At 47.2% G+C, this 14,406-nt stretch overlaps 1 protein-coding gene across 4 annotated transcripts; it reads left to right on the top strand.

Moving 5' to 3' along the window:
* Positions 1-609: 609 nt before the first annotated feature.
* On the top strand, positions 610-13,282 carry LOC136836426 (zinc finger protein OZF-like). Of its 4 annotated transcripts, none has more exons than XM_067100650.1 (3): positions 610-791; positions 10,602-10,748; positions 11,050-13,282. In XM_067100650.1, exon 3 carries the CDS (start codon positions 11,081-11,083, stop codon positions 12,047-12,049), a length of 969 nt encoding a protein of 322 aa, XP_066956751.1. In that variant the 5' UTR covers positions 610-791; positions 10,602-10,748; positions 11,050-11,080; the 3' UTR covers positions 12,050-13,282. The 4 variants fall into 4 exon arrangements, with proteins under 4 accessions (XP_066956751.1, XP_066956752.1, XP_066956753.1 ...); XM_067100651.1 differs by having other exon boundaries at positions 625-791; positions 11,033-13,282; XM_067100652.1 differs by having other exon boundaries at positions 628-791; positions 10,602-10,735.
* The last annotated feature ends 1,124 nt before the right edge of the window (positions 13,283-14,406 follow it).

Below are 14,406 nucleotides of genomic sequence, written 5' to 3'. Positions count from 1 at the left end.
TCTTGTCCATTTCTTCTTCAGGTGTGCCTCTGTAGCTCCAGTCTCTGGTTGCTGGTTACTGTCGTTGTGTTGGTCCGTTGCTGGATGACGACCTCCAAGTACCTGACCGCCCTCCTCGTCGATTGGGCTGTATACCTGCCTGCCGGACGAAGCTTCTCTGTTGCCAGTGGTTCCATTTACGTCGTTGCCGTTTATTCTTTCATTTTTTCATCATTGCTGAGTTTTGCTGGACCCTGCCTTATCGGAAATAGGTACTCATTTGCAGCTGAGTAGACTGAGGAAATTGTGGTGAAAATCCTTGACACAAATCATCAAAACCCTGAGCGGTCACCCACCCAACGACTGACCAGCCCCAATGTTGCTTAAACCAGTCCATCGATAGCTTTTGCCAGGCGTCCATATTATTATTATTATTATTATTATTATTATTATTATTATTATTATTATTATTATTATTATTATTACCAACCGAACGAATTTAAACCACGTTAATCATAATTGTTTAGAGGTAAGCGCACTCATAGGAAAGATTTACGATACTGGTCCATTTAGAATATAAAACAAAATTATAGAAACAGATTAAACATATCGAGGTTACTTACTTACCGTGATATTTTTGTTGCCACTGATGTCACCCCGAACGTCAAGCGGCGTGGTTGGTAACACTGCTCACATAGTAAACAATCGTCAAGGCAACTTAAATACAAACGAGACTAAGGACTTAAAGAAGCAACTGAATTGATAGTTGAGCTGCGCAGATGTTGATATCGATTAATTTTATGTAGAATGAGGTAAGAATAAAGAAGGAGGAGGAATAGGCTCTGGAAGTGGTTGAAAGGCAGGAAAAGGAGGGCCTGTTCTCAGATCCATTGTGAAATGACAAGGCGAAAGGCAGGAGAATCTGTAACCTGCTTGACAACTGCAAAATGAAATGCCCAAATGCACGAGACAAATGAAGGTATCATGCCCTAAAATGAGATGCGGTTTCATTAAAGAGCCGGCGGAAGATATTTCGCAAAGAAACGAATCACGAGCCTATTGTTGCGACTTGGTGTCCACTTTCCAAAGAGATTTCGAGCCTGTTTAGTGCACAGTCCCTCGGAAATACCTACTACAGGAATGACAACAAGGTCTACAGGAGCCGTGCCCTCTCACTCGGCAGTTGCTCCGTGATTTTACCGTTAGGCTAGTTTTGATTCAAACCGAACTTTACATTTTTCAGATTGCGGCAGAACTGAGCAATAGCCCCGCAGGGGGTATTACTTTGGAAATTGATTTTTACTATAGTATTTTGGTTCCTTATCAAGAATTTACCGTTATTTTTATCGGTTGACACTGTAATTAACGTGTAATTAAGATCAGAAGTTGTATGCTGGCCATCTTGGAATGCTATCATGCATGCGCAGTGTTATGGGGCAGCTTTTGATAAAAAAGGTCAAGTTTTCTTCACAGTAGCATAACTTGTCTGGAGGGTCTGGCGACAACCCCAGCACAGGCCAGAAACATGGCCTGCTAGATTAGGTAGGTGGGTTAGGTTACAGGTATGTTAGGTTAACAGTCTAGTTCCTTTTATAATAGGTTTCCCTTAGCCAATCCCTTCAAAAAGCATATGGGGTAGAACTAATATTTAGTAGCCTGCTCTCCAATGGGAACTACCTTCTAAAGACTTTTTTCTATTGCAGTTCCAAAATTATGCCATGCGCTAATTATGGATTTGCCTTCAATTTTGTCGGACGAATGCAATTAACCTGTAATTAACCCAACATCCATCCAACAAGGGTTTCCATATATGACACCTCTTCACAAGACACAGCACGTGCTCACGTCTGTTTCAAGGCATGGTTCATATCCCATCCAGCAAGTGCAATAGCTTGTTAGTGTATGGGTAACCTCACCCCCTTGGCCAGTACTAAACACGGCAAAGGGATATTCCATTAGGCCGATAACAAACAAACCCACCGCCAGTATCAGAAGCCCTAAAAATGTAGAAAAAACCAGTTGTTCCGACACAATATACAAACCCTCGCTCCTTTACATTAGGGATTACTTTCAGGCTTAGGCTGGAAACGGCCATTGAACTTCAAACAAGGTGGTTATGCAGTTAACTACTGTCCGGGAGGTGGGAGTACAGCCTGCCCGGATGTAAACATTCCAATTTGCTTTCGGCCGTCGTAGCACTCGGACGTTGTTCTTCGTCACTCTCTGCCGGACAGCTATACTTCTTCTCATTTGGTGGGAAATTCTTTCTTTGTCTTTCATTATCATGGAGAAATCAGCCAAACCCTCCTATCCCCAGTGTGTGTGTCCCGGGATAGGGGGTAAGAAATGTAATTCATTTAGATCTCGAGTCGACGTGGACCCACACGCCCTCTGTACATCTTGCAGGGGACGTGTGTGTTCACGCGACGATCCCTGTAGTGAGTGTTGTTCGTGGTCCTCCGAGCAATGGGGCAAGTTCGAAGGGAGGAGACGTTACCGTCGTAAGCCTACCAAGGAGTCGTCCGAGGGAAATACGCCCCCGACGACTCCATTGGTGGCGAATGTGTCGGGCTCGTCCCTCCCAGCGAACTTCCTCTGCTTGCTCCCTCTCTCTCGGGTGAGGACTCCCCCTCCCCTTCCTCTTACGTTTCATTGTTTGTGGAAGGGTGCGGGGGAGAGTTGGACCTTAACATCCTCTCTGAAGTCTCTTCCCGTTCCGGAGGGGAGTTTTTTCCACCAGAGTGAGTAGAGGCTTCGTGTACTGACCCGACTTTTGCTTCTGGTTCCGGACTGGATAGCCAGACAGATTCCAAGCTCATCCTGGCTACACCTGGGCCTACCTGGCTCATCACTGGAGGGATTGGCTCCCCTGCCCCCCGCTCCAGTCACGACCCACTCTGCAACGACAGTCACCACTACATCCGTCACCTTTTCGAGGTTTGCCCAAATGCCGGTGTCAGTTGTATCGCATCTGGACACCCAAGTGTCGGCGTCACCTGCGATGCAGCACGCTGTTCCGCTGCCTCCCTGCTTCCTGGCTCCATTCACGCGTGCTGGCCCCGCCTACATGGTGACGTCATCATATCCTTATGTGACTATCGCTGCCCCTGTTGCTGACCCTGGCCTGTCTTCGAATGCTGTTCCTCGTCTGACTTTCCAGTCTGGCCCTTCGTCTGCTTCCGTCCCCATTCCATCGACCCTGGCACGGCCAGACTTGAATCTTCACGTGGGAGGGGCGGCACCTGCATTCCCGGCCCTGCCCACTTTTGTTCCTGGCCGATGCGCGGCTCTCTCTACCCAGGCAAATGCTGGCTCGAGCTCCGCGGTCGTTGCCCGGGATGTGCCTTCTGCTGCAGCCCCTCCTGCTGTTCCTGAGTCTGCGGCCTCGCTTTCCTGGCTTGGGGACTTGACGGCGTTCCTGAAGCAGATGGTGAAGAAGAAGAAGAAGAAGAGGTCTAGGAAGTGTTGTCGTCTTTGTCATCATCATCGTCTTCGTCTGCTGCTTCTTCTGCTTCTCCTTCCGAGGCTTCACAGCCGAGGAAGAAGAGGTCTGCCTCTCCCCCCCCTAAGAAATCTCGCATTGAGACTTCTAAGGTCTGCCTCCTTCCACAGGGAAGGCAGTGGGATCTCTCGTCGGCTCTGCCCGATCCTTGGATCAGGGGCACTGGGAGCCAAGGGCATACAGACCAAGGTCAGCACTCCCCCCGCTGCGCCTAAGAAATTTCCTGCATCTAAGGCCAGCGAGTCCGTGTCGGACACTCGTTCGCGAGTTGCTCCGAGTACCCGGGTCCCCAAGGAGACCCAGGTACCCCAGTCTGATACGGGAGAAACTTCTCGCCGTACAGACCAGGGCGTGGGGCGAGAGAAAGAGCCGGGGCATGCAGGTGCTCCGTCTCTTCCTGCTGGCACTCCTTCAGGTGCCAAGTCAGGTTCCCGGGATAGTGCTTCAGCCCCGCGGGGCCGAACGCAAGGAGAGGTAGGGAAGAAGTCCCCTACTCAGTCTTCCCGAGAGGCTCCTGCCTCGAAGAAGACTGGGGCGTGTCCAGAGGACAGCGCAAGCTCACGCCAGTCAGCCGTGCGTTCGACTCCTCCCAGTCCCCGGCCACGTCCGCGCGGCCAGCCTGGCTCGGGGGAGGCGAGTGCGCGGCTCGGCTCTCGCGAGCCGCTCCGCTCTCCTCGGGAGATCGCTTCACCTGGGCTGAAGCAGTCTCCTCGACCCGGGGGCTCGTCATCACCGCGGGTTGGTGACCGCTCTCGGCCCACTGCCTCTGCTGGTTCTGCCAGTAAAGCCAGTGGGAGCGCCCGATCTTCCTCGCCTGTCCCCTCCGCCCCTTCGGTTTCTTCCAGGGGGCGCGAGTCGGAGAGGAGGAGCTCTGGGGAGTGTTCTCCTCAGAGTTCTACTGCGTGGGGCTCGACCAGGTCCTACGCCCGCGTAGTTCAGGAAGATCCACAGGGGTCTGCCGAGGTTCTCCCTCCTGCGGGGAGAGTAGTTCGGGAGGACCGCACTCTGGAGGGACTCAAGGGTCCTCTGCCCCAGGATGCAGACACCCCCGAAATACAGAGGACTTTTGCGGAGGTTATCGCGCTGATTCGTCAGCACAATGACCTCGGGGAAGGGACCACGGCCTCGTCTGTGGATCGTCTGTCGCGCCTCGAATCCTTCTGGGGACCCAAGAAGGAACCCAAGGCTTCGGTGGGGCTGCCGTGGTCCGCGCTTGCTGAGGGGGTACTCGACCAGGTGAACAGTCTTGTGTCTGGGCAAGACAGTTCACTTCGTTCGAACCGCTTGGACAAGCTTCTTCCTCCTCCTCTGCCTCGCCAGAAGCGTTTCTACGCTCCAGTGGAAGGGGCATTGCTGACCAAACAGGTTGACCCGGACCTGACTCGTTTGGATCCAGGTCTGTCGTTGCAGCAATTGACTGCAGAGAGCATATCCCTCTCTCAGCAAGAAGCTGCAACCCTGGAAGCCACCGCCATGGCGGCCTTCCAAGCAGTCTCCTGGCTCAATCTGTGGTCATTCACAGTATCGAAGGTAGCTGCTTCCTCAGGTGCTATTGTACCTGGGGAGGACTCCGCCTTTGGGAGACTGTGCCAGTCTGGGGGTAGGGCTATTTCCTACCTCGCCCACCAGACTGCAAACCTGTGGGCGAACCTTGTGCTAAAGCAGAGGGATGCCGTTCTCTCTCGCTTTGCCAGGTCTTTAGGTCCTGAGTCAGCTATCGCCCTTCGGAATGGACCGTTGCTGGGTTCCTCCTCTCTCTTCCCTAGAGAGTTGGTGGACGCCACAGTGGACAAGCGCTGTGCCGATGACAGCGACTGGCTTGTTCACCAGGCAGTGGCCAAGACCTCCGGGTCTTCGCACCCCACTGCGGCCAGGTCTTCGGGCCAGGCTGGCACTTCCTCGGCCCCTAAGAAGTCCCAGTCTTCGAAGGGGTCCCGAGGAAACACCCAGCCTTTCTTCTGCCCCCGAGAAGGGGGGGTCCCTCCCGCCCTTTTCAGCCCACTTTCCAAGCCGGTAAAGGGGGCAAGGGTAAGAGGAAGAAGGGGAAACGCTAGGGGTGGCGTTCCCCCCCAAAAGCTGCTGAAGGTTGGGAGGTGCCTGTTGAGCCATTGGGCAACTTGGCAGCGACACGGAGCCGAGACCTGGATAGTGGATGTCCTTCGGGAGGGATATCTACTACCCTTCGAGTCTCGGCCTCCCCTCACCTACTCTCCGGTCCATCTCCAAACATATCTTCCAGGTTCGTCGAAGCACATCGCAGTACAGCAAGAAGTGCAAGCCATGCTGAGCAAGGGTGCTGTAGAAGTCGTGTCGGACCAGTCTCCAGGCTTTTACAGCCGCGTCTTTCTCGTAGAGAAAGCCTCAGGGGGATGGAGACCGGTCATAGACCTCTCTCCCTTGAACCGTTTCGTTCGCCAGACTCGGTTCACGATGGAAACAGCGCAAACTGTGCTGGCCTCCATCAGGGAGAACGACTTCATGCTTACGGTGGACTTGAAGGATGTGTATTTCCAGATACCCATCCATCCGTCCTCTCGCAAGTACCTCCGCTTTGTCCTCGGGGAGTCAGTCTTCCAATTCAGGGCACTTTGCTTCGGGCTCTCGACCGCTCCCCAGGTGTTCACGAGAGTATTCTCTCTCGTGTCAGCTTGGGCCCACTCGCACGGGATACGTCTTCTGAGGTATCTTGACGACTGGCTAGTCCTGGCGAGCTCTCGCTCGCAGTTGCTACAGGACAGGGATTGTCTCCTCGAGTTTTGCCGGGATCTGGGGATCATGGTAAATCTGGAGAAGTCAGATCTCACCCCCAAGCAGAGGACAAAGTACCTGGGCATGCTGATAGATACGGTGGCAGCGAAAGTCTTTCCCTTGGACTCTCGTATCAGCAAGTTCAGGCAGGCAGCACAGCTGTTCCTGTCACGGCAGGAGCAACCAGCTCGGCAATGGCAAGTCGTCATCGGTCACCTGTCATCTTTGGAGAAACTAGTACCTCACGTGCGCCTTCACCTGCGGTCTCTCCAGTGGAGACTAAAGGAGTATTGGTCCCAGTCCCAAGACCCCCAGTCCTTCCTCATTCCTCTTTCCGAGGAGGTGAGAAAGGACCTTCACTGGTGGTTAGACGACAGGAACCTCTTGATAGGAGTATCCTTGCATACTCCCTCTCCTGACATGCTTCTGTTCTCGGACGCATCGACCGAGGGATGGGGCGCACACCTGGAGGAGTTGCTGACTTCAGGAGTGTGGCACCGAGACGACGAGCACCTTCACATCAACATCCTAGAACTCAAGGCGGCCTTCCTGGCCCTCCAAGAGTTCCGGGATCGAGTGATGGGACACTCCGTGGTACTGATGAGCGACAATACCACGGTAGTAGCATACGTCAACAAGCAGTGGGGACTGGTGTCCCACCAGCTTCACCAGTTGACGATGCAGGTGCACGAGTGGGCCGTGGCTCACTCGGTAAAGCTGTCAGCCAGGTACATTCCAGGCAAGAGGAATGTCGTGGCAGACAAGCTCAGCCGCCAGAGCCAGGTGGTAGGGACCGAATGGTCCCTCCATCAGGAAGTAGCGGAAAGGCTGTTTGACCTGTGGGGCGTCCAGCCATCGATCTGTTCGCCACCCGGCACAACAGAAAGCTCCAGGTCTTCTGTTCTGTCGTGCTGGACCCATGGGCCGCTGCGGAGGACGCGTTCCAACACCCGTGGGACAATCTCGACGCTTACGCCTTTCCCCCATTCTGTCTGATTCGCCGAGTGATCAGCCGAGTGATGATCACCCCGAATCTCAGAATGACTCTGGTGGCACCCAAATGGCCCCAGGCCGTTTGGTACCCGGACCTGCTAGCTCTCCTCTCCGAGGCACCGAGAGAGATCCCCCCCCTGGCCCAACCTTCTGCGTCAACCTCACGCAGAGCGGTTCCACCTGGCAGTGCATCCCTGTGTCTTCACGGCTGGAGGTTATCCACCATCTCTTGCGAGCGAGAGGCTTTTCACGCCGCACAGCAACAGACATGGCAGGATACCTCAGAAGATCCTCTGCAGTGGTGTACCAGGGAAAGTGGTCCGTCTTCTGTGGTTGGTGTCGTCGAAGGGGTATCTCTCCGGTCGGAGCTACTGTTCAGCAGGTCACGGACTTCCTCGTCTTCCTTCGCCGAGAGAAGCTTTTCTCTGTTTCAGCTGTAAAAGGCTACCGCGCCGCACTCGGCCTAGTCTTACGGCTGAAAGGAGTAGACATCTCCTCCTCCTTCGAGATTTCTCTACTCATGAGAAGCTTCAAACGGTCTTGCCCACCCAGGGATCTCAGGCCCCCTGCGTGGGATGTGACTCTTGTCTTAAGGAGCCTGACTTGTGCACCGTACTAGCCTTTACGAGAGTCGTCAGACAGGAATCTGACCCTCAAGACCGTCTTCTTGCTTGCCCTGGCATCGGCAAAGAGAGTTGGTGAGCTTCACGGACTTTCCTTTGATGTTAAACACTCGAGGGGATGGGGATCAGTTTTGCTCGATTTCATCCCGGATTTCGTAGCGAAGACTCAGAACCCTTCGGTCCCTGACGCACGGTTCGAGTCCTTCACGATCCCCTCCCTAGAGGACTTTGTAGGTAATGAACCAGACGAGATGCTACTGTGTCCTGTTAGAGTGCTGCGGCGCTATCTGAAGAGGACTCGGCACCTCCGGCCTGAGTGTCGACGACTCTTCGTTAGCACTGGCTCGACCAAGAAAGAAGTGCCCAAGAACACCATCTCTTTCTGGCTTCGTGAGACGATAAGGAGAGCGTACTCTGCTGCAGGAGAAGACGACACTGGTACGCTTCGTCTGAGAGGTCACGAGGTCCGCAGCATTGGTCCGTCCCTCGCATTCCGGAAGAATATGTCGGTATCACAGGTGCTGAAGGCAGGTGTGTGGTCCCAACAGACTACCTTCACCTCCTTCTACCGCCAAGATGTTGCACACAAGTCCTTGGACACTTTTTCCTTGGGTCCTGTGGTGGCTGCTCAGCAAGTTGTGTAGCTTATCCAGCTCCTCTAACAGGACAGGTTGCATCTCGCCTATGTTGTACAGTTGTGGTTGGGAGAATGAATGTCGAGTGACTGGCCTCTCTTCTTTCTCCCCATCCTGGCTTTTTTCCCAGGGGCAGGAGCGGACGTGCCATTACAAGCTGGATCTGGCGATCGATGCAGGTAAGCACATAACGGAGCTCCCGTTCTATTTCCGTTCAGGTTAATAGAAGCAACCCCACTCCTTCCTCTTGCAAGGGGGAGGAAGGAGACCATGACTATGAGACAAACCCAATGCTTGTATTTGCCTTATTGTGATCCAACGTCAAATTCTTCCTAGCCTACTTTGCGAACTGATTCTCTTTCATGCAAAGGGACCCAGAAGTCTGACAACTGATCCCGCGCTTACAACCCGATCTTTTGTCAGAGGCAGTTTTTTCCTTCCTCGCTCTCATGACCAGGAAGGGAAGACAAGGTGGTGAACTCCAGTCAGTTCAGAGAGACTTTATCAGATTCCTCCCTCCAATCAGTGAGTCTCCTAATGTAAAGGACTGAGGGTTTGTATATTGTGTCGAACAAATAAATTTTTAAAAGTAAATTGTATTTCTCCTAACTATACAAACCCGAGGTCCTTTACACTTTATGCCCACCTCATGCCACCCCTCAATCTGTACCTGGGCCGAAAGGCAAATTGGAATGTTTACATCCGGGTAGGCGGTACTCCCGCCTCCTGGACAGTAGTTAACTGCCTAACCACCTTGTTTGAAGTTCAACGGCCATTTCCAGCCTACGCCTGAAAGTAATCCCTAATGTAAAGGACCTCGGGTTTGTATAGTTAGGAAAAATACAATTTACTTTTAAAAATTGTTATTTTTCTATCATTTCGGTCGAGTCAAAGTTGACCGAAGGTTGAAATTTTGGCACTTATCGTGATTTATATGAAAATATTTCAAAATTGATAAAAGCTACAACCAGGGTTGTTTTTTGTTGTATTTTACATGAAATTGCGCACATTTTCATATATAAAACTTTATGTAACGGCTAATATAAAATGGTGCAAAAATTATGACAAAATGACGAAAGAATTTCTGAAATTTTCGCCGAGTTACCGTCAATGTAGGACGTAAAGAAAATTTTTTCAAAATTCACCATAAATCGAAATATTGTGCTAGAGACTTCCAATTTGTTGCAAAATGAAGGTAAATGATTGAATATTACTAGAATGTAAGAGTTTTAGCTTACAATTGCATTTTTCGACCGACCATTTCGGTTGAGTCAAAGTTGACCGAAGGTTGAAATTTTTTGTAGTCAGCGTACGGTACGTCCACTCGGCACCCGACAGACAATTTTAGTCAACGTATGATACGTCCAGTTGGCGTTTAAGGGTTAATAATATCATTTCAAAGATTAATACAGTACAGTAATAGGATAATACTTTAAGGTATATTTGATGTAGGATGCTAGTTTAAGGTATACCTTTGGTATTTAAATTTTCAAGATAGGCAGTTATAAGCATTTTTAGAGGGGGTTGTTAACTGTTCACGGATTTTAACTATTCGTGGGGGGTTGTGGTACACATCCCCCGCATATACAGTAGTTTTACTACAATTCATGATATCCATCTATGTAGCCTTTGACCTGAGTATTTCCTTATCTGATGTCCAAATTGGTTTTGTGTAGTCTGAAAGTGAATGCCTTAATGGGAGTAACTATTTCCAAGTTCACATGAAGCTACCATTTCACCCTGATCACCACCCTAAGCTGAAGGGGCGATTGCCTCGGTGAGTCTCTTCAACTGTTTGTCGAAAGCACTTCCTCCACTAAACCCTTCCTCTGTAAATCCTGTTTTTCTCACTTATCATTCCATATAATCCTTTGCCTCCTTCATGACCTACCTTCTATGAGAATTTTTTGGAAAGGTGATCACCAGAATATACTGTAGATTTATGAATGCCAGTTTGTTTGATGATGGCACTTGCTAACTTGCATTATTTATTAGTTTAGCAAACACAGAGAGGCATGTTATTGATAGGCAGCAATTGATGAATTGACAAAAAATTAACAAATATTTCAGAATACAATGTTCCGTTTTTATTCTAGAATTTATATGTTTCATCCTTTTCAGGCTTCTTTGGATCATCTGTGAAGCTTTGTTGTCCACAAATGTAACACTGCCAAGGTTGAAGTTTGGTCAGAGACAGAAATTATTGGAAACCTACTGAAAGCGATGGGGAAAAAGCAACAAGGATGTTTTTTATGGTGAATTTTAATAGTAAGTTTATACTATAGTTGAGTGGAGATATTTTATGATTTTCTAATGATTTTCCAATGGAAATTTGTCTTTTGTATTGCTCAGATATTTTTCATACCATGTTATTATGCAGTGAAACATTCCATTGTACTGTACCAGCATCAAAGTAAAATTGTTTTCATACACCAACAGCTCCGTACATACTCTGTAGGGGTCATTGTTGACTGATATGTGATGCAGCCCCACTGAAGTCAGGAGTGGCTTTAAATATAACTAATTTTCAGATACTTATAATAAAGCATAAGGTATAACTAATTTTCAGATACTTATAATAAAGCATAAGGTGAAACAAAATGATGAGCACTGCTACCACAACAGAGTTAAGAATCATCGGTATGGATGAGCGCAGTGAGGAAAAGAAGTATGAGTGTATGGTCTGCCATAAGAGATTCACTCGAAAGGACACTCTTAACAGTCACATGAAACTGCATAGTGGAGAAAAGAAATTTGAGTGTCTGACATGTGGCAGGAAATTCAGGAGGAAAGACACGTTGACTTGTCACATGAGGGTTCATAGCAATGAAAAGAATTTTGAGTGTGTCATTTGCCACAAGAGGTTTAACCGCAAAGACATTCTCAACAGCCACATGAATGTGCACAGCGATGAAAAAAATTATGAGTGTTTTTTGTGCCTAAGGAGGTTCACTCGTAGAGACACACTAACTTGTCATATGAATGTTCATAGGGAAAAGAAATTTGAATGTGTCGTCTGCAACAAGAAATTTAGCCGCAAAGATACTCTCAGTAGCCACATGAACATGCATGATGATAATGCAAAGTATACGTGTTGTGTTTGTCGTAAGAGGTTTACCAGAAATAGTAGCCTCGTTAAGCATATGCGTTCACATGTGAAGGAAATTGTGAAGGATATCTCATATCAGTGTAATGTGTGCAATGAAATGTATATGTCAGAGACTGATCTGGAGCAGCATATCATGAGTCATAGTGAAATTTGTAATAAGATTGAGGTTCTTTCTTCAGAACTACCTCAGCACAGTGTTAGCCACATTGTTGAACCACAAAATGAAACTGGAAAAGTAGCAACAGAGCTCCAGCCCCATAGCATTAGCCATAATGTAGAGTTAGACCATGAAATGCCATTTGAAGTTGAAGTCAATCCATTTTTGTTCATGGAAGATGAGGCAGAAGTGTGCAGTTATGATGATACACAGGTGAAAATTGAGATAACAACCAATAAGAATCCAGAGTCCTTTTTGAGCAGAGAAGCAGTAAATACAGCTCAAATAGCCTCAGGCCTGTAACACACATTGATTTCATAGGTTTTTCAGCTGGTAGCCTGGAAGGAGCTTTTAAGTTCAGCAGGAGGAGGGAACTGGTTTTAAGGTGAATGTGTATTTGAACAATGATTCCTTGTTGTTTTAGTCTTGTTTCAGTGTTTAGTACATGAAATTAATTGTTTTGCAGGATGTGCACATGTACATTGTTGTTCAAAGTACTCAACTGTATGGATCTCAAAAGTATTAGAGATATTAGGTAACCAGTTAATACCGTATTAGTTTAAAGTTCACATTAGTTTAGCATTTGCTACTTTGTAAGCTTAAAATTCTCATTCTAATACAGTTTTTAATACATTTCTGAATCTGTCAGTGAAATTTGTACTTGATGCAGAAGAGACTTCATTACAGTCGTTAGTTCTACTTATGCCTAACTAGAATTTTATCAGTGTGAATGTTATTTAGTGCTTAAAGTTGCAGATATGCATCACAGTTTGGAATGTGAGGCATATACATTCTTGGTATGGAATGGTTTGTATATGTAGGCAAAAGAAGACTTTAGCCAATATAGCAGCCAGATTGCATGTCACCATTTTTTTTTTAATTGCAGAGCCTATTGATGGTAAACTCAGTACAGTAATTATAAAGTAAATATAAAAGTGAGAAGTGAATAATGATTGAAAAATCATAGATGCAAAGATCAAGGGAAGGTCAATACAAAAATACCTAAATTACTTTGTACCTCTGCCAGATGGTGGAAGCCAGATGGTGGAAGAAATGAGATGATGTAATGAATGTAACTGTCCAACAGGTCCTCTGGGAAATTGTAAATGAAAGGCTGTTGATGATATTTAAAGTGTAGGTGTCGGGTAATGAGTATGCGAAGTCTATTTTGCTGGGTAAGTGGAGATAAATTTGTTACTACAGTATTTATATAACTACAATTTGATGTATCAAAAAGGGAAATCAACTTTCACAAATGTTGGCATGAAATGATCACATTAATCACAGTTGGTGTGTAATAAATTGAATTTGTATTTATTTGTATTCAGATATATTATGTAGTCAATATTAACTGGATGTTACTCTATATATTGAAATGCAGTGAAGCTTGAGATATACAATATGATGTATTGAGTTGCAGTAGCTGAGTTGTTTGATTACAGTATCATGTACAGTGAAAATATATCCTAAACACTTTCATGTTTGTCAGATTAGAGAAATTGTAGTATGAAAGCCTCTTTTAAATTACAAATCATACCAACTCTTGTTACTCTCCCACTTCACATAGAGAAACTACCATTTTACTGAAGATCATGGCAGGTTTGGTAGCATCCTCAATTTTTTATATGGAAGAGTTAGGTTTTGAGGTGAGTGTCAAAGAGCAATAAACATCTTGTCCCCCAAATATCTCCAAATCATGACACCAGCTACCATGAATCAGTTTCCCTTCAGGCTGCAAATCACCATCAAAGTCATGAAATTGGTCAGATCAATATGAACCTGTCTAACATTCTTATCTTGCAGCCTATTCAACCTTGTATGATAGGCATGTGCCGCATAGTCATTGCTTCTTTTCCCCTGTGCCCTGTATGTACATGTACTAAGAATCCATCTTGCCACAGGTATAACATGGGTGTACTGGAAGGTTTTAAGTAATAATGACACAAATGAGATGAAGACAATGAGTGTGAAAGGTTACAGGAAATGGGGGCAGACCATGCACTCATTTCCCATACTTAAACCTCACACAGACATAGGAAATGCACGAGTACTTCAGTCCTACCTCTTTAGCGCAGTATCTAGAGGTTGAAGTCCCCATTTGTTTTACCACAGATCCATTACTTTTGCTTAGCCTTTCATGCATTTGTGCATATTTCTTAAACATTACCAATCCTGGAAGAAGAGGGAAAGATTAGCTGTTTATCTTTAGGTGACTCTTGGGTAAGTCTCCTTTAGACCTTGGGTCATAATCAGGCTCACTTTTTGTGTGTTTTATGTTTTTGCAGCTTGCAGTTCTTCCCCACCTCTCAGAGTATATTTGAGTTGCTTCTTACTCACATTTCATGCCATTTAATATTGGCCATCTTTTCAGTTTTAAGACATGCATGTCAATGTAAAGTACTGTAGCAAGGAGCTTCAGCAAATCCCATGGAGTTGCAGCTGGTGATTGGCTATTACTAGGAGTAAATGAGTGTGTATCATTGTTAAGTGATGTTTTGTTTTGTTATTCATTTTGGTGAAGGGTGTTGTGGCTGACCAGTGTGCTTGTTTGATTTATCCCTTCGTTTTGATAGCGTAGTAGCTTGTTTTGTCCTCAAGGAGGAGTTACCCCCCAAGGTGTGCCAATGCTCCATGGTGACTACACTAGTATCAAAGAAATA

The sequence above is a fragment of the Macrobrachium rosenbergii genome, chromosome 56, assembly GCF_040412425.1.
Source record: "Macrobrachium rosenbergii isolate ZJJX-2024 chromosome 56, ASM4041242v1, whole genome shotgun sequence".
Classification (NCBI taxonomy): Eukaryota; Metazoa; Arthropoda; class Malacostraca; order Decapoda; family Palaemonidae; genus Macrobrachium; species Macrobrachium rosenbergii.
Note: the sequence above shows the minus strand (reverse complement) of the source record. Positions and strands in the feature narration are given on the sequence as shown.